Below are 19883 nucleotides of genomic sequence, written 5' to 3' on the forward strand. Positions count from 1 at the left end.
AAGCTTAACAGTGGTTTCCTTCTTAGAGGAGAAGCTCTAAACTCCTTGCAGTGGCATTCAGAAACCTCCAGCTGTTTTGTTTGTGACTCCCCCAAATCCCTGGGTATTCATTGTTTCTTCAACATTCCTTCCCTAAGTACCCTTTCCCCTCCACTCCACTTTATTGAAGGCTAACCTTCCAAACACTTCTAGACCAACTACTTCAAGCCACTGTGCTTTCTTCTGAACTTCAAACCACGCTGTGTGTTTTTTATTGAAACTCCAGCTGTTGGTATAATAGTTAAAATATGTGTAGTTGTTGAGGGGCATCAGGTGGCTCAGTTGGTTAAGGTCATCTGAATTCAGGTCATGATCTCGCAGTTGGTGGGTTTGAGCCCCATGTTGGGCCCTGTGCTGACAGCTTAGAGCCTGGGGACTGCTTCAGGTTCTGTGTCTCCCTCTGTCTCCGCCTCTCCCTCACTTGTGCTCCTTTTTTCTCTCTCTCTCTCTCTCTCAAAAATAAAAATTAAAACATTTTTTAAAAAATACATGTGTAGTTGTTGAAAGAATAGGTTCTTCAGTTGGAACCTATTGGAACCGTAGTACCTGTTTAATGGGACTGTTGTCAGCGTTTAATGAGATTATTCGAGTGAAGCACTTAACACAGCTCAGATCCTGACACAGTAAGTGCTCATTTAATGTCAGCCAGTTTTAGTAATTACATGTTGGTTTGTGTTACTGATTATCGTCATGTTATATGACTTGTTTCCGGTCATGTAGTCATTCCCCTCCTTTGTATTTCCCCCAGGACTGGCATAATCATTTACAGCTGTCCAATACCTGGTGAATGTTTGTTGATTGACTGGTACACAGTGCATCTTAAATTAGTAATGAGTAGAAAGTTGTTCTTTAAACAGCATTTAAGTTTTAGACATTGTAATACTCTATTATATATAATACTTAAAATATACTAAAGTATAAAATTGCTTGTTTTAACTATATACTTAAACGTTAAATTTTGAATGTTAAGGGCAGACTGTAAATGAAATTTTGAAAACTCCTTTCAAGTTCTGACCTTTAAATCTCAAGTGAAAACCTTCACAGTAACATGGTAAGAGAAAGTGGTGTTTCTTTGCTGGCTCATTTAGGCCGGTAATGAGGCTCTTCTTTTCTTTACATAGTCTTGTGTATACATACAAAGAAGCAGGTGTGTGTTCAAATTATGATCCTAATTTCAGAGAGAAGTGGAACATTTGAATAGTGTAAGAAAAGCTTGTTCAGCATTTAAATTTTACTTTTGAAATAATTATTTTTCAAAAACAATTTGGTCAACGTTGTTCTCTGATTTTAGAGCCTACCAAGAAAGAAGATTCCTTTCACAACTCATCCAGAAGTTTATCTCTGTGTTGAAATCAGTGCCACCTTCTGGTAACTATCTTCTTCCTCTCAGCTTATTTGTGAAGTTGTGGTTTAGATGATCCTATAGTATTGACTAGCCTCTAATCTAAAAACTCCTCGTAGAACAGTTTTAAATCATAAAGACAATGTACCTGCCCTCCCCTTTTCATATATATGACCAGTCTGAGTATTATGACTGCGTTAAAAATTCACATATTTTGGGGTGCCTGGGTAAGCTCTGTTGGTTGAGTGTCTGACGCTTGATTTCGGTTCGGGTCATCCATGGGATTGAGCTCTGCGTTAGGCTCTGTGCTGAATGTGAAGCCTGCTTAAGATTCTCTCTTTCTCTCCCTCCGCCTCTCTCTCTCTCCTCTCTTTTTATATAGTTATTGAAATATTCATTTACTTAGCAAATATTTTTTGAGTTTCCTTGCAAGACCTAGATCCTGAACAAGGTGCTAGGGTACAATGTTGAACAAGTCAGTCACAGACCCACATGGCATTTATCCTGTGGTACTGAATAGTGTTTTTAGACAGCATCAAATACTGATTGGACAGGAGACAGTGATTTTTGAGATAACAAGCTATAAGGCAAAATGGGAAAGATATTCCCTCCAATGTGGCCCCTATTTATTGATGAAACAAATACAAATATATGCTATGTAGACTATGTACTTAAAAATATGCCATGATTATACTGTATTTGTGTGTGTGTGTGTGTGTGTGTGAGAGAGAGAAAGAGAGAGAGAGAGAGAGAGAGAGAGAGAGAGAGAGAGAGAGAGATGCCTATATATCCAGAGGGGCTAATTACATTATGTTGGGTCTGCAAGCTCTACATAGAATCCTTTTTACTTAATAAAGGTGTATATATACTATGTAAGGTGTATCATTTGTTAATATTTTATTTCCTAAATGGGATATAATCTAAGAACAGTTCTGTAGATATACCATATTTATATTTTTGCATCAGAGATTGTTGCTTTGTTTACACTAAAGTAGAACAGAATTACTTATAAATGCCAACCTTCCAAGTAATATTTTACAACTGAAAATCATACCTATAATTTAGTGAGGAATAGATACTAATGGTATACATCAGCTATACCTGATTTGAGGCATAATGTTACTCCCAGCCTAAGTGTATAGAAAAACTTGTCATATGCTGATAATCTAAGTCACTTACTTAATATTAGTATTTTTATTATTTTATTTTTTTTAATTTACATCGAAATTAATTAGCATATAGTGAAACAGTGATTTTAGGAGAAGATTCCTTAATGCCCCTTACCCATTTAGCCCATCCCCCCTCCCACAATCCCTCCAGCAACCCTCAGTTTGTTCTCCACATCTATGAGTTGTTAATGTTAGCCATTCTGACAGGTGTGAGGTGGTATCTCATTGTGGTTTTGATTTGTATTTCCCTGATGATGAGTGATGTTGAGCATTTTTTCGTGTGTCAGTTGGCCATCTGGATGTCTTCTTTGGAGAAGTGTCTGTTTATGTCTTTTGCCCATTTATTCACTGGATTATTTGTTTTTTGGGTGTTGAGTTTGATAAGTTCTTGTTGATTCTAAGTAAGGAAATTTTAACATGTTCTGTCTGTTATGTCCAGAACCTGTCACTATGGACAAAGTTCATTACTGTGAAAGATTCATTGAACTTCTGATTGATCTGGAGGTAAGAAATTTGCAGTGACTTTCCTGTTACATCATCATTATGGTGGATAAGTTTGAGTATATGACTGTGAAATATATGAAATATTTCTTCATTACCTCAGACAGGCCTTAGATTTTACCTGTTTCTATGTGTAACAGAGAAACAAAAGTAAAATGCAGTTGGCTCTTTAAGTTTTCAAATAACTGTCAGATGGCTGCTATTTGTAGAAAAAAACATGTAGTATAGTTATTAAATATGGGTCCAGCAGTGGCAATTTATTTTCTATCATATTTTAATACCCCATCATGGAGTTTTTAATAGTGGCTGAAGTTGTGAATTTATGGGCATCTCTTTAATAATCTCACTTTTCTAAATGTGCCTAATATTGTTGGTGAAGAAAGATATAGCTGCTATTGTCAATTTTTTAAGTTAAGATCCTTGAAGAAGATTTCATAATACTAGGTGCAAGATTTTGACAGAGAGTTCAGATGCAGAGTTGGTATAATTCAGACTGAGTTCATTTCCTTTCCCTCTTTACTGCAGGAAATTGAAAGAAAATCCTTTGTGTTCATTTCTTATCTGGAGAAAGAAGGTAGTTTCTTGACATACGGATTAGAGTATTGGACTTGCAGCCATGCATGAGATCTTCATTCAGATTCTGGTTCTGCCAGTAACTAATTTATAGCCTCTGAGGATCTCAATAACCTCATCTATAAAATGAGGATATTTGATTAGATTAGTGGTTTTCAAACTGATGATCACAGTGTCTCAGCATTGTCTTGCCGACTGTCACAGGACGATGTGGTAAGAGGAAATGGAGGATGAAGTCTCCATATAGGGGTCCCCAGTCCCTTTTCTCTCAGAGTAGCACCATTTTTAAATCTATACCCAAAATATATTGAGATTTCATAGAAGATTTTGTTTGAAAACTGGCTTTCCTATCTGTGAAATTTCTTCTAATGTCGTATTTTATTTATAAACGTTGCCACTGCGCCTGTTTACACATGGAGCAGACCCTTTGCTTTGTGCACAGTGTCTTTTGGGAGACTAGAGGGTACTTTGTATGTGATTGACACTTCTGAGTGAAGGATCAGTAGAGTTTACCTCTAGCTGCAGAGAACATGCAGATTTATTGCCATGGTATTTATTTTTTTTAGGCCCTCCTCCCCACAAGGCGCTGGTTTAATACCATTCTGGATGACTCCCACCTTTTGGTTCACTGTTACCTTTCCAATCTTGTTCATAGAGAAGAGGATGGCCATCTTTTTTCCCAGGTGAGCATTGATATATCTGAACATATTTTCATTTCTAAATTGATTCTTTTTCTGCCATGCAACCAAGAGTGCCAGTGGTGATATAAAGGAAATTTTACTAAATATTGAATTAAGTAATGTAAATTCCCAATTAGTCATTTTAAAGTAAAATCAAATCTTAGTATAGAAAACAAATGAATGAAGAGCTTTGATTAATCATACGTGATTTTATTATTGGACTAAATTAGGATTTTGGCAGTGCAGTCCCACATACTCATATATTTTATGTTAGTAACCACTGTGGAATACAGTAGATGATGAGCATTAATTTCAAGAGAACTATGCCCTCCTCTCATGGCTGTCTTTCCATATGATGGTGGTGACCAAAACCGTTGAGAGCATGGCAGTGTACTTCATTTGCTACCTTGAGTAGAAAGAAGTAATAGTGTTTCACATTTCCTGTTTCGCATCACCTCTTCAGGAAAAAGTCTTCTACCAAACTCCTAATACTTGCCTTTCAATGAGATCATAGTTGGAGATATAATTCTTGTGTGCTTAAATATTCTTTTAAGAATTCTTTTATCTTGTATCTATATTTTTTCTCATTCTCTTACTAAATTTCTATCCAGTGATTTGCCACATGCATTAAAACATACTAAAATTCTAGTATCTGTTCTGCCATAGGTTAGAATCAATAATGATGAAGATTTGGGGTAAATGTAGCCAGTAGACTGTGTCTCTGGGGAAAACAGGCCTTCATTATAGCAGCAGGAACTAAGCCAAAGAAAGGGCTTAATGGCTGTGGAGACTGATGAGAGGAATAAATATCTTAGCTTTCCTCACCTTGCTGCATTTCCCTAATAGTAGCAGCACACAGAGAAGAATATCTCCAATTATGAATTCCAAAACCCTCATTCAGAAAATTCTGTATTAAGTGGCCTACCTAAGTAAAGGACCTCAAGAGTTCCCTCTAGTGGTGTAGTTCCATAAATTGGCAGTGGTGTACTGTGTTTTTTTCCATTTAAGTGTTTGGCTTCTTTTGATTAAATCCTTAATGTCCGTTCAGTACTGGGATTTCAATTTAAGTTCCTCTCTGTAGAAGTAGACCGTGTATATGAAATAGACTCTTAACAATTTATTCACAAGAAACATACTTTTTCCTCACACAAATAAAACATGTTTGGATATGTTCTGAAGTGTTTGTTGCAGTGTTTTTATTCCAGAGTTTTCCAGCACCTCGGAGAAGGTATACAGACTTACTTAATCTTTATAATAAGTAGTTTTTGTTTGCGGTTTCTTGTTCTTATGTTCACACAGTTTATTAATGTAAATGTATCCTTTCAGCTTTTGGACATGCTTAAGTTCTATACTGGTTTTGAGATTAACGACCAGACTGGGAACGCTCTGACAGAGAATGAGATGACTACAATTCACTACGACAGAATCACTTCTCTCCAGGTGACTGAAATGCAGTATAGCCTGTGCTTCTGCTCCCATCAAGTTGGTTCATAAATAATGTAGTTTCATGTAGTACAGGTATAAAAAACTACTAATTTAATAGTGTTTCATCTTGAACTTTTAAAATGTTACTTTAAAAATTTTTAAATACTTAAAATAATGCTAATTTTTAAATTTTTTAAAAATATTACTTTTAAATATTTTATTTAAATATTTTAATTATTTTTTAAATAAGTTTTTAAAATATTTTAAAATATTACTTTAAAAATTTTTTTTAAATATTACTTTTAAAATATTACTATTTCTAATGAATTCATGGGGAAAAAATGGCTTTCTTCATAGTCTTCAATCTTGAGAATCAAGATACTGATATTTGACACTCAGAAATGTTTGATTAATTACTGGGCCAATTTGGTGTATATACTTACCAGTTTTATTTATGAAAGAGTATTCCCAATGTATCGACAAAGTATGTGTGAGCGTTTTATAAATTTTAAAGATAAACACACGTAATGGGACCGAAATTGTCCAGTACAGCTCAGTTGTGTCAACAGAGTACCTTTGTTTTCTGTTCTTGATTTCCTCTTGCTCTTGCCCTTTCTGGTGGTAGAAAGAAGCTTTTATTTGTCACTTTGGAGAAATTCAGTCCTTTCTGTTTCCGTCTTTTTGGGGAAAGAGTCAAACTTAAGTTCAAAATGTCTTTCATAATCAATTCCACTATCTCTCAGGGACTCTCTGTTCTCCCTCTTCTTTCCCCAAATGGCATCTGGGTATATGGAACCATTGAGATAGCCTCATTGTTTTGGAAGAAGAGTGACCTGCACAGCTTACATGTCTTTTCTTGCTTTGCTCAGAGCATTGGTGTTTTTGTCCTTCTGCTTCTGCCCTTGAAGTAACCACAGCTGGCACGGCTTGTGGTCTGCTCTTTTGGCACAGGCATGGCATGATGATTCCTGAGGAGCTTGGCTATCTCCTTGCTGCCGAGGCCGCACTCTTGCTCTTGGTGATGCTGGAGTCCTCCAGAGAGCTGACTCCCATTCATTTCCTAGCTTCAACAGTTCACTCTCAGGCTTGGGTTGCAGGGTCATTTCACCATTGCCTGTAGTAACCCTATGGCATGCTCACCAGTAACCTTGGCAGGCTTTTGTGTCATCCCACTGTGGGGCACATGAAAACTTCCGGATTTCTCTGTGCCACGTGGGCATTGAGAAAGACTAGGGATGTTATCACATACACTCTTACCCGGTCACTGTAGTGCTACTATTTCTGTTTTCTTGTGGCTTACCCCATGTCGGCTGGGGGTGTTAACCCTGTGAAGTCCTTTCTTTCCAGAGTTCCTAAGTAAAACAAAGCACAAACACACTGTACTTTTGGCTTCTCCCTCAAGCTATCTCTTCAGGTATTTTATTTCTCTCCCTTCCTGTGAGTGAAGGTAGCTTTATTGGCTGTTTCATGTATGTTCAAAATACAACTTAGAAATAAAAAATTGAACACTGACTCTTTGTTTTTGCGTTCCTGCTAGAATAATTCTGGTTTTCCCCCATTGTATTGAATGCTTCTGGCTAAATAAGGCAGAGGTCACATATGAGAAGCATATAAGAAACAGAAGTGCATTAATATATTTTTTAATATTTTTATCATATAGTACATAAATTGTAGTTTATTGTTAATATGCAGACATTAGTTCTTGAGTTTTGTTTTTGTTTTTCCCGTTTTCTAGAGAGCTGCCTTTGCACATTTCCCTGAACTCTATGATTTTGCACTCTCAAATGTGGCAGAAGTAGATACTCGGGAATCTTTGGTCAAGTTTTTTGGACCACTTAGGTAAGTCAACATGGAAAGAAAACGGAATTTTAATTTTCTTTGTGTTTTTAATCATTTTGCACTACCTTAAGTAATGTAACTTGTTGCACTGCTCGCTTTGTTGACAACTAAAACTAATGCTTCTCTCCAGCAGTTAGTATCTTTAAGTCACTTCGCTATAATTATTGATCATCTATTTTCGGAGCAAAATTAATATTTATTAATTTAATGGTTTTTATTTTTGTTTTGGAGAGACAGAGCATGAGCGGGGGAGGGGCAGAGAGAGAGAGAGGGAAGCACAGATTCGGACATGGGGCTTGAACTCATGAGCCATGAAATCATGACCTGAGCCGAAGTTGGACACTTAACCAACTAAGCCACCCAGGCGTCCCAAAATTTATATTTTTCATAACTTAAACATTTTTCCTAGATCATAAAGTTTTCTTAAAGTAGAACATAAAACTGGTATCCCATCAGTCATAATATACAACAGAAATCAGTAAATGTTCATATGTGACATCAAAGGTATGAGTTAGAAACCTTTTTGTGTGTTTAAAATTTATGAAATTAGTAATATTCTTTGGCACTCAGCTAATACACATTTTTGAAAATGTAGTAATACGTTTGTACTACGTGGTAGGCACTCTACTAAGTATGTAAATAATCCTCAAGACTTTCATTCTTGTGAGGAGTAGGTACCATTTTAGGTATAAGGTCACTGAGACACAGAATTGTTAAGTCATTTGTCTAGGTCAAATAGCAAGTAAGCAGCAGAGATAGGATTCAAACCTAACTTTTATTTTTTTATTTAAAAAAAATTTTTTTTTAACGTTTATTTATTATTGAGAGACAGAGACAGACCGTGGGCAGGGGAGGGGCAGAGAGAGAGGGAGACACAGAATCTGAAGCAGGCTCCAGGCTCCGAGCTTGTCGGCACAGAGCCCAACACAGGGCTCAAACCCACAAACCAAGCGATCGTGACCTGAGCCGAAGTCAGACGCTTAACCAACTGAGCCATCCAGGCGCCCCTCAAACCTATCTTTTAACTGTACTCTGTTATCTCCCTATTGTCCTTAACTCTTGGGAGAAATTATGTTTAGCTCATTATGGCTCTCTAAAATGAAACAAACTTGGCTTTAACTTAGAAGTTGATTAACTTGGAAGATTATTGAATCTTCATAAGAAGATTTAATAACTCTTTTTTTTTTTAATGTTTATTTTTGAGAGAGAGATACAGAGCGTGAGTGGGAGAAGGGCAGACAGAGAGAGAGGCACAGAATCTGAAGGAGGCGCCAGGCTCTGAGCTGTCAGCACAGAGCCCAATGCGGGGCTCGAACTCAAAAACTGTGAGATCATGACCTGAGCCAAAGTCGGACGCTTAACCAACCGAGCCACTCAGGCACCCAAATAATAACTCTTATAATGACACATAGAATTATTTCATTCTCTTAATGAACTGCAGAAAGTTCCTTTGAATAACTCTGCCATACTATTTTGTGATCACTGTCCAATTGACAAATCTTTTATTTCTAAATTTTTGGCCATTATTAATGACTCACTAATGAACAACATCCTTTTTATTTCTATGTAAAAATTTTTGGCACTGATTCACAGAAGCAGAATGGCTGACTTAAAGGGGTTATGTATTTAAAATTTGTTATATATTGCTAAATTCCCTTCAAAAGTATGTACCAGTTATACCAACAGAATTTGAGGATTTATTTGTTTCCCTACCTGCTAGGTAAATTAGTCTTTAATTTTCGCCAATCCAAAAATAAAAGAACCCTCAGTGTTTTACTTTGCATTTTGTGATTATGTTGGGGAAATTGAGCATCTTTCTATTTTTCTTGGCCATTTGCATTTTGTATGTAACCTTCTTGTTATCTTTTGCTATTTTGTATTTCATTGCTTGTCATATTGATTTCTTTAAGAACCTTTATTTTGCATACTAATATTTTGTCTAGTTTGTGTTGTAATTATTTTCTCTCAGTTTCTCACTTTAGATTTTGTGTTGGTATATTTTGTTATTACAGTGTTTACAATTTTTAAATTATATGTCAAGTCTTCTTAACAGTAGCAAATGTTTTATGTTAGAAGGCCTTCCTCCCCATAAGATTATAAAGTAGTATGTTTTTAAAACACCTGTATAGATTTTTTTTTTACATTAAACGTAGCTGCATAATCCATATGGGGAATTTATTTTTGCCCGTATTACTTCTTTACAATCTTATAAATTATAGAGGATGTTAAAAACCTTTTTTTTAATGTGGATTATAGCCATTATATTTACTATAATAGAAATTAAAACTGGAAAAATGTTAAATAATTTATTTAAAAAACTAATTAAAAGCCTATTATGTTAGCATACATATTATTAATGAAAAATATATTCTCCCAAATTAAAAAAAATATAGTGAAAAGTGGCATTGTTTTACACTTCTGCAATCTTTTTAATGTCTGACTTAATCAAAGACAGTTGAATTTGCAGATGTGCTTCTGTATTTCATTTATTGTGAGATTGTTTTGGTTGAAGTAAATGAAGAAAATCAGGCCTTATGCAAGAGGGAAATATATTTCAGTAGCTTTTTCAAATAATTGTGAATATTTTTCTTTGATACAATATAAAAACTTGACAAGTGGTAGTTTCTTAAACGTTAGTTTTAGTGTGGTATCTGAAACCATATTAAGGAACTCTGTGCAATTAAAGTGAATTAATTTTAGAAATGGCGATATTTGCCTTGCTTATGGATGAGAGGACTCAATTAAGGTATGAATTCTGCCCAAACTGATCCATAGATATAATTCAGTTCCAATCAAAATTCCAGCAGAATATTTTCTAAAATTAACAGGCTTATTCAGAAATTAATATAGAAAGGCAGAGATGAGAACAGCCTAAACCATTTTGAAACAGAACAGAGTTGGAGGATCCTCACTACCCAATTTCAAGATTGCTTGTAAAGCTACAGTAGTCAAGACCCTGTGGTATTGAATAAAAGACAGACATAGACATCACCGGAACAAAATAGAATTCAGAAATAGACCGCACATATATGGTGAGTTGATTTTTGACTAAGATGCCAAAGCAACTCAATGGAGAAAGGATAATCTTTTCAACAATAGTGGAATGGTTGGACATCTCTATGCAAAGTATGAAATTTAACCCATACTTCACATTCTGTACACAGATTAACTCAAAGTGAGTCATAGACCTATTTATCAAAACGGGAACTAATAGGACATACAGGATATCTGTGTGATTATGGTTTGTGCAGACATTTCCATAGACACCAAAGCACAGTCCATAAAGAAAAAAAATGGATAAGTTGGACTTTATAAAAATTTAAAACTGTTACTATTTGAAAAGACATTGTTAAGAGAATGAAAATACAACCCCAAAGTGGAAGAAAATATTGGCCAAACACGTACCTGATGATGGGCTGTCTCAGAACTCAGTGATAAGAAAACAATTTAAAAATAGCTCAGGGAGTGCCTGGGTGGCTCAGTCTGTTGAGTGTCCGACTCTTGCTTTCAGCTCAGGTCATGTTCCTGGGGTTGTGGGATCAAGCCCTGGTCAGGCTCCGTGCTGGCTGTGGAGTCTGCTTGGGATTCTCTTTCTCCCACTTGCACTCTCTTTCTCTCAAATATATATAAAAAAAAATTTAGCTCAGGATTTGAACAGATACTTCACCAAAGATAATGCATTTCAGTAACGCCACAGAAAGATGCTTAGTATCATTAGTCATTAGAGAAATGCATATTAAAATCATAATGAGATACCATTACATGTCTATTAGAATTGTTTAAAAAAAACATGCAGTGTATTGACTTATGACAAGGATGTGGAGCAGCTGGATTCTCATACACAGCTGATAGGAATTCAAAGTTCGCAAAAATTTGACAGTTTCCTGTAAAGTTAAACGTACTTACTGTACAATCTAGTATTCTCACAGATATACCCAAGAGAAATGAATATTTGTGTTTGCACGAAAATCTGTGTGGAAATATATATAGTGGCTTTAGTTATAGTTGTCTTTTAAAAACATATCCTTGGGGCGCCTGGGTGGCGCAGTCAGTTAAGCGTCCGACTTCAGCCAGGTCACGATCTCGCAGTCCGTGAGTTCGAGTTCCGCGTCAGGCTCTGGGCTGATGGCTCAGAGCCTGGAGCCTGTTTCCGATTCTGTGTCTCCCTCTCTCTCTGCCCCTCCCCTGTTCATGCTCTGTCTCTCTCTGTCCCAAAAATAAATAAACGTTGAAAAAATAAATTAAAAAAAAATAAAAACATATCCTTCAACTGGTGAGTGAATACACGTGCTGTGCTACATCCCATATGATGGAATACTACTCAGCAATAAAAAGGAACCGATTACAGACATGCAATCTGGGTTCATTTTAGTTGCGTTATGCTAAATGAAAGCAACCAGTGTCAAAGGCTACATAATGTATGATTCCATTTATTTGACCTTCTAGAAAAAGCAAAGTCGTGGAGTTCAAAAACAGATTAGTGGTTACCAGGGACTGGGATAGAGTGTGTGAGGGAATTTGGGGAGCTTGATGAAACGTATTTAAGTAACGGAAAGCTGTTCAGCTCACGGTGGTGAATGCAAGTTTTCTAGAATTCCAGTTTTTCACTTGGCAGTTCAAATTTTATCTTTGGTAACAAATACTATCAGTTGTTTTCCTTAAAGTTACTGGTTTGTTCAGATTTGAAAATTTTTTGCCATTTATTCAGGTCTGAATAACCATAGTTTGTCAGTTCTTTCAAGCAAAAATTGTGTGCAAAATGTGTGCATCCCATTCTGTCACACAGAATTTTTTAAAAGCATAGTCAAGAGTCCAAATTTAATTATATTAATAATTTTAATTACTAATTTAATTTTAGTTAATATATTAATTTTGCTGCTTCATTAATTGCATTCTTAATGTTTTTTACTCTGCATGGGGTAGTGAGGAATGCTATGGCTATTTACAGTCCTGGTTGGTGCCACCACCTTACCCTATGTCAGCAGTTTACCCACCATTGCTTTACACTGTGTAGGTAAAGACAGTGGAAAAAAACAAATAATGTCCTAGTATTAATATAAAATAGTATTTTTCTTGCATACTTCCTAGAAGGGTCTCAGGGACCATACGGGTATGCAGACGATAATTTGAGAGCCTACATTAAGGGGATTAACTTTCATTGGTAATTTTTTTTTAATTTTCTGCTGTATCGTAGGATTATATTTTCTAGGTAAAATGTTTTAAGCCATCTGTAAAATTAGGTGTTTCAAAATGAACTAGGGTTAAATTAATAGAATACTCTTGATCTGAATATTCCTTATTCTGCAGTTCAAATACACTCCACCAGGTGGCATCATACCTCTGCTTGTTACCAACTCTTCCTAAAAATGAAGACACAACTTTTGATAAAGAATTTCTTCTAGAATTGCTGGTAAATGTTAATGTTCTTTGAATTTTCCCTACCATTTTGAATCATACCTAAAGACCTGGGTATGTCTTTTTTTCCAGGGCTAAAGGGTAAGTAGATCGTTGCTACCTATTTTACAATTACATCATCATTTGGTTTTGTCAGATTTCTTTTCTCATCTGTTAGATTTCTTTTCTCAAGACTTTACCTCTCACAACTGCTTTATGGCATGAATTCATTGCATACAGACATTTATGAGCAGCTTCTTTGTCAGGCTCTGGATTCAGGCAATGGGGAATGCATAGATAATTGAACCATTCCTGCCTTTTAGAGGTCACAGTTACATACACACACACAGGTAATACATATGTATTCATATCTGTCTATCTGTGTATTTTAAAAGTTATTTAAAGTACCTTGAATATTGACGTATACCTTAATCATTAGAAAACTCAAGAATGTTTAAAGAAAATAAGTTATCACTGACTTAGTGGTTTAAGAATTCTAAGGAATTTTTCAGTCATTTTGGAAAGTAGTGGACTTTATCTCTCAAACTAATACTTTTTTTGGTAAGGTTTTTTTTTTAAGGTTTTCTTTTTTTTAAGTGCAGTTTTAAGGCTCACAGAAAAATTTGAGGGGAAGGAGTATACCTTACTTTTAGCTTTAGTAAAATCATTCATAAAATGTATGAGTAATTACGTCTACACTATGAATATTTAAGTTGTTTGCAATGTTCACGTACAAATAATGATGTGATCCTGGCACATGCCTCTTTGTGCCTATGTGGGGACATTTAGGAGAGGTACCTAGAAGTGAAATTATTTGATTAAAACATGTGCTTATTTAAAAGATAGGATGCAGCCAAATTATCCTCAAAAAGGTGCATTTCCCACCAACAGTGTGTTAGAGTGTATCTCCTTAAGCTTGTACCAGCATTGGGTGTTATGAGTCATCCCAATTTTTGCTAGTGTCATGAGTAAAAAAAAAAAAAAGCTTGTTTTAATTTTTTGTTTTCTGTTTGCTATTGAAAAGATCCTAAAGGACTTCCTTCCTCTGCTATAGTTTGAGTAGTTTTTAGTATGTTTTTTATAACTTTACAAACATACACTATGTGAGAGTATATATACATCTTTTAACATAGAGCCATAATGGGCACACAGTTTTGTGACATATATTCCAAGCTAATACTTTTAATATAGGGTGTAAAATACAATTCCTTACTGTAGAGAAGAAGATATGCTACTTTGGGAATATTTACCAGAAACTATTATAGCAGATGTTTTAAGCCTGGTGACAGGTGCTTCAGTGCCATTTGGAGAGAAATTCCTGGAGTTTTAAATTAATTCATGTGTGGAAAATACTTTTTTATTGATATATTTACTTGTGTGAAATGTATGTCTCGGGTCACCATCTTTGCCTTCTTCGTTATTTCCGAGTGCCAAGTGCTTTCTAAAAATTCCTTGTCCTATTTTCTGACAATGTAAAATCGTTTCTCATAAGTCAGGTTTGGGGATTATTAATAAATCCTTACTATACAAAGAAATGAGGATTTCTTTAGGAATCTTTCTAATGGAAAACAGGTTTAAACATAAGGCTTGATTTTATGCCTTTTACAGTCTTAGAGCTAAGATTTTATTTTTAAAATTGAAATATTTATGCCAAAAAGAAAACGGTTTTAAAAATTTAAAAATTTATAGTGCTACAGCATTATCTCTCATTTCCTCTTGTTCCTAAATGATTTCCTCAGGCTTTGGATTCTTCTAATATCTGAATAATGATGAAGAAGTTGAAATATGCATATTGGTTAGATGATATCACACTGTCTTCTTTCCTAAAATAATACTCTCTCTACTGAAGAGAACATGACACATTTTTCAAATATATCATTATTTTAACATATTAATTAGGGAACAAACTTATTTCTGTGTTTGAAATAGAGGACTACTATAATATTAACAATGGAAATCTACATAGAGGCCATCAAGTCCACCTCTCATTTTACAAGGAAGGCTGAGACCAGATTATTAATAAACAAAATTTTCCATATTGTTTAGTTAGTATAAGAATAAAAACTTTAATTGAGGACTTAGGGCTCCCATTTTTTTCTTACATTGATGAATACTAAGTGCTGGCATGTGCAAGGCACCTTGATGCTATTTTACAGTATTCTATTTCATTTTCATAAGAAACCTGAGAGGTAGGTGGTATTTTATCTGTATTACTGAAAGATTGCTAAAATCAGGGAAGTTGAGGTATCTTGCCCAGTTTTTATGTAGCTCATACATAGAGAGAGGTTCTGGGAGTTGAACTCAGATCCATCTGATTACAAAGCTCACCGTAATGGGTGCCTCTTTCATCTTTGATTTATGGAGAAATTGGAAAAAGGAAAGAAAAACCTCTAAGTACTACCATAACTGAAAGAGATGAAACTTCTCATTTCAAACTTTATGGTGAATTTCTCCATAAATTATTTTAACAAAAGATGCTTCTGACTTTCTACATGAACCTGTTTCTAGGTATCTCGTCACGAACGTCGAATTTCTCAGATTCAGCAGTTGAACCAGATGCCTTTGTATCCAACTGAGAAAATCATTTGGGATGAAAATATTGTCCCAACTGAATACTATTCTGGGGAAGGTAAGCCAGAGAAGCACGGGATTCAGGTGTGCCATGAAATTTAATTTAGAATTTATCATAGGTAACTGAAAGTACTTCTGTCTGTTATATACATTAGGATAGTATTCTGGTACCTTCAAGTTCATTTTAAAGCTGGAAACTATTCAGTATTTGAATGCTTAGCATTAAGGATTTTTATTAAATTTAACCATGTCCTAATGTGTGTATGTGCATGTCCTCAGATGTGCACCTGTATACATATTTTATGTCATGTACATATGTCATCTTTTATAAAATATGACCATAAGCAATAATAATACTGTAAGGAACCTAATAGTATAGGAAGTATAGCTTTCATTATGTCACTGTAATAGGTTTTGTTTGGTAGTGTTTTATTTCAAAGCCTTTTTTAGAAGTTCTTCTGAATTCCTTGTTAAGCCAGTTAATGACCACCAAAAATTGTCATTTGTTAATAATAAACCCCTAGTCTGATTGAAAATAGTATTCCCTGGTTTGTTTACCTATTTCAGCAGATTTGTTCCTAAATGCTTTTGTTCATCCTTTAAGGATGAGAATTCGCCAAAATTGAGTATATGCTGAAGTATATTGTGACGTATTTTGAAGGCATATTTCAAAAAAATTTTAAGGAAATTTTTTGAACAATGGTATCATTATGAGAAGCTTAGCTGTTTTAAAGACCTCACCAGTGGTACATTTATTTAAAATGGATACTTCAGAGTCCTGTCCTAAAGCCATAACTTTAGTATATGCAGTGCACCAAAATTTTTCTAGATTTCAGAATAGGCAGTCTTCATTTTTTATTTTTTTCATTCTTACAATGGCCAGTGCATTGTTTTCTCACTTTTCCAGTTTGTTCATGCTAAAAGCATTTATGACCATGGATGTATGCCATCTCTTTTCTGATCAGTTCCTACAAAGCAGATACCACTTCATATTTTGTTTGGCAGTAAATAGCTTATATTTTCCTAAACATAGACCTAGTCATACATGTACCTTTTGGTGCTACTCAATCACACTGGTCAGCATATAAAACACATTTTGCCAGGTATAGAAAGTATTGCTCTTCTTTCATTCCTGTGAACTTAAAGGAAAAGGGATTTAAATCTTTTCAGCTTTTATAGAAAGAAAGTATTTCAGAACAATATTAGTTGCCAAATGGTTTCACTGTAATTAAGCTGTTTTCAGACAGTTGACTATATCATGCCATTGTTCTTTCGTGACCATGGATGGCCTTGTGTTTTGGGGGCTCAACATCTGCTGATAATAAATAGGCAAAGATCAAAGCTAATACTGCATGATACAGACTGCTTCTAGCTCCCAGGGAGAGGAAGACATTGGGACAGGTATAAAAATAGATATATTGTAAGAATTGTAAAGAAAATTCTTGTAAAATCTTTGGCCCCTTTTTTTGGACCTTTTTAATAAACACAGATCTAGAAGGCCACACAGAATAAATACAGAGCTTAACTAAGTATCATAAGAGAAATAACCACCTTGTTAGCCATCCCAGAGCCCTCCTATAAGCTCCTTCCTAGTTACTGCTTCTGCCTCCACTTGAAAGTAACCATGTCTTCACTTCCATAGTAATCACTATATATTTCTTCATAGTTTTATCACCGAATTGTGCATCCACATATGATAGTTAATCGTGCACATTTTTTAAATGTCTTTTACTTTACAAGTATCTCATATCCCTTCCTTTTGTTTTGAAGAACGTGAGTTGTTTGTTCCACAGTCTAGCTTTTTTTTAGTGACTACTCAGTATACACCCGAGTATGTCCCTCTGCTCTTTATTTTTCTTACAGATTGGTACCTGAATGCAGAAGCTTCATCAGGCTTAAGGTTTTCTCTCTGGCAAGATTCTTGGTAGTGTTGTATTTTTTCATCAGAGGCATATGATGTCTGGTTGTTTTTGTGGGTATGATGTTAGCTGCCATTGCTGCTTAACAGCTAGATTTGTTAATTCAATGACGGTTGCAGAATGGTGACATTTTAATTCTTTTTTTCTTTTTTTTAATAAAATTGTGCTCTCAAAGAGATGCTTTCCCTTAGCTTCTGGCCTGAAAGATACTGCGTCAGATTATAAATCAGAATTTATGAACATAAATGATGTGAAATAAATAAAATTTTTTTATGTTTATTTTTGAGACAGAGAGAGCATGAGCAGGGGAAGAGGAGGGGTAGTGTGAGAGAGACAGAGAGACGGAGAGACACAGAATCCAAAGCAGGCTCCAGGCTCTGAGCTGTCAGCACAGAGCCTGATGCAGGGCTCAAACTCACAAACTGTGAGATCATGACCTGAGCCGAAGTTGGTCGCTTAACCAACTGAGCCACTCAGGTGCCCCCCATTTTTTTATTGATGTTTTTTGCTATTAGGCTCATTATTGCTTTGGTACAGTGGGAATGGAACTAACTCCAGGAATATCAACCAATGCTGTATCCTTAAAGTCTAGCCAAAAGACGAGATTCAGAGCACAGTAATGACCACTGGAGATAGATTTATGCATTGTAGTATACTAATTAGGTTCTGCGATAAATTTGTCATGGGTTAGTTTATGGTCATTGATTACTTCGAGCTTTGCCAAATAAAAATTAGTAAAGGAAGAATTTTTAAACTATTTGAGACTATATTAATTTTAAGTATCTTCAAATATTTTTTAGAAGATTGTTTGTGTATGAATTATTGATATGTGGTTATATGTATTAATGAGATTTGTTCTTCCTTTCCAGTTCTTAGTAGATAGTTCTTAACCTGGTTTCAGTTCTGTGTGAAAATAAAAATAGGACCTTATCAAATATGCTGTATTTCAGCATATTAAACATTAAATTAGACTCTACCAAATTTGTGGTACATTTCTTTACACATAGTACAGCTGTCTGAGTAAGAGAATAATTTGGATGTGGATGTTGTTTTCTTTTTCAGGTTGTCTTGCTCTTCCCAAGTTGAATTTGCAATTTTTGACTCTCCATGATTACCTTCTAAGGAACTTTAATCTCTTCCGCTTAGAATCAACTTACGAAATTAGGCAGGACATAGAGGATAGTGTCAGCAGAATGAAGCCATGGTTAGTAAATTGGTTCCATTTGTAATGAAGAGATGCAAACCATGACATACCTCTGTCAGAAACCTCATAAGTGTGTTTAGAAATAGTATACCTGGCTTGTAGATGTCCTCCAAAATATGATATTTATTCTTTGAGAAATTGTCTGATTTCTGTAAATTTACTCTTTGAGAAATTCTCTAAATTCTCTAATGTGGATTAGAGTATATCAAAAGTGCTAAAATATAAAATATGTATCTGGATCCTTGGGGGTGGGGGACTGGAAATAAGGGGGGAGAGGTCATCATTCTCAGGACAGGGAAGAAGTGTAGAGGAGAGTAGGTTGAACATGAGTAAAAGGGTAAAGAGGGAGGGTATGGGCTGACCCAGTGGGCCTATACTAGGGCAGGACGGTTTAAGTCCTGGGAGCTTATAATAAAGGGTCTTCTGCTACCCCAGCTGCTCTTGTGGCTGTCACCAGTACCTCAGTTAGCCTCTCTAAGGGACCTGGCAAGAGATGAGGAGCATTGCTGAGCATCACATGGAATGGAACGTTGGGAAGTCTTCCTTGGCCCTCCATCCATAGATTACCTTGAAGAGACTAAATCAGGATTTATTTGGGGGCCTGTGAGTAGGGCTCATTATTTGATGAAGTCTTCTGCTTAAACTCCCTGCCTGCTAGCTCATGTTTGGAATTCTGTTAGCTAAGAAAAGACTTTCATTCTAGTTATTGGAAGCAGCTGTGCATTAGGAGATTTGTGGAGGTTAGTTTTCGTTTTAGACATGACTTTATGTCCTTCATTTATTATTTCATTCTAAATATGAAATTGATGAGGATAAGTTATATACCACAAGTGACCATAAACTAGTAAAATTAATTCTGTAAAATGAATTTTTATTATAGTCGTACCATGCGTGCACATATAATTATGCTGCATTCTGTATGCAAAGCTTAACACTTTTTGAATATGAACTGATGCAGGTATTTTCCAGGCTTCTCTCCTTACTAATTACAGAGAGCTACATGGACACTGTGATTATGATCTATTTTTTTCACTTCCACATTTTATTTCATACACACTTCTATTTTTTAATTAATTATTATGTGAAAAGTTATTCTGGGTGAGACTATAAAACACAACATAAAGTATTTTTGACTTAATAATCAGTTGAGTCAGTAGGCAGGCTAGCACTGTGAGATTTGTATACTCACTGGCTGATCATCCCTGCCCACAGCTTTGCTGAAATTAT

At 35.3% G+C, this 19883-nt stretch overlaps 1 protein-coding gene across 1 annotated transcript in view; it reads left to right on the plus strand.

Annotated features, from left to right (window-relative positions):
- Window positions 1-19883, plus strand: part of AQR (aquarius intron-binding spliceosomal factor) — a 104315-nt gene that overhangs the window by 31473 nt on the left and 52959 nt on the right. The window contains exons 10-17 of the mRNA XM_015066413.3: window positions 1331-1407; window positions 2990-3054; window positions 4191-4307; window positions 5631-5744; window positions 7465-7568; window positions 12876-12978; window positions 15471-15591; window positions 18515-18656. Of these exons, the coding sequence (XP_014921899.1) occupies window positions 1331-1407; window positions 2990-3054; window positions 4191-4307; window positions 5631-5744; window positions 7465-7568; window positions 12876-12978; window positions 15471-15591; window positions 18515-18656 (843 nt within the window). The remainder of the gene's footprint in view (window positions 1-1330; window positions 1408-2989; window positions 3055-4190; window positions 4308-5630; window positions 5745-7464; window positions 7569-12875; window positions 12979-15470; window positions 15592-18514; window positions 18657-19883) is intronic.

Source organism: Acinonyx jubatus, chromosome B3 (assembly GCF_027475565.1).
Source record: "Acinonyx jubatus isolate Ajub_Pintada_27869175 chromosome B3, VMU_Ajub_asm_v1.0, whole genome shotgun sequence".
NCBI lineage: Eukaryota > Metazoa > Chordata > Mammalia > Carnivora > Felidae > Acinonyx > Acinonyx jubatus.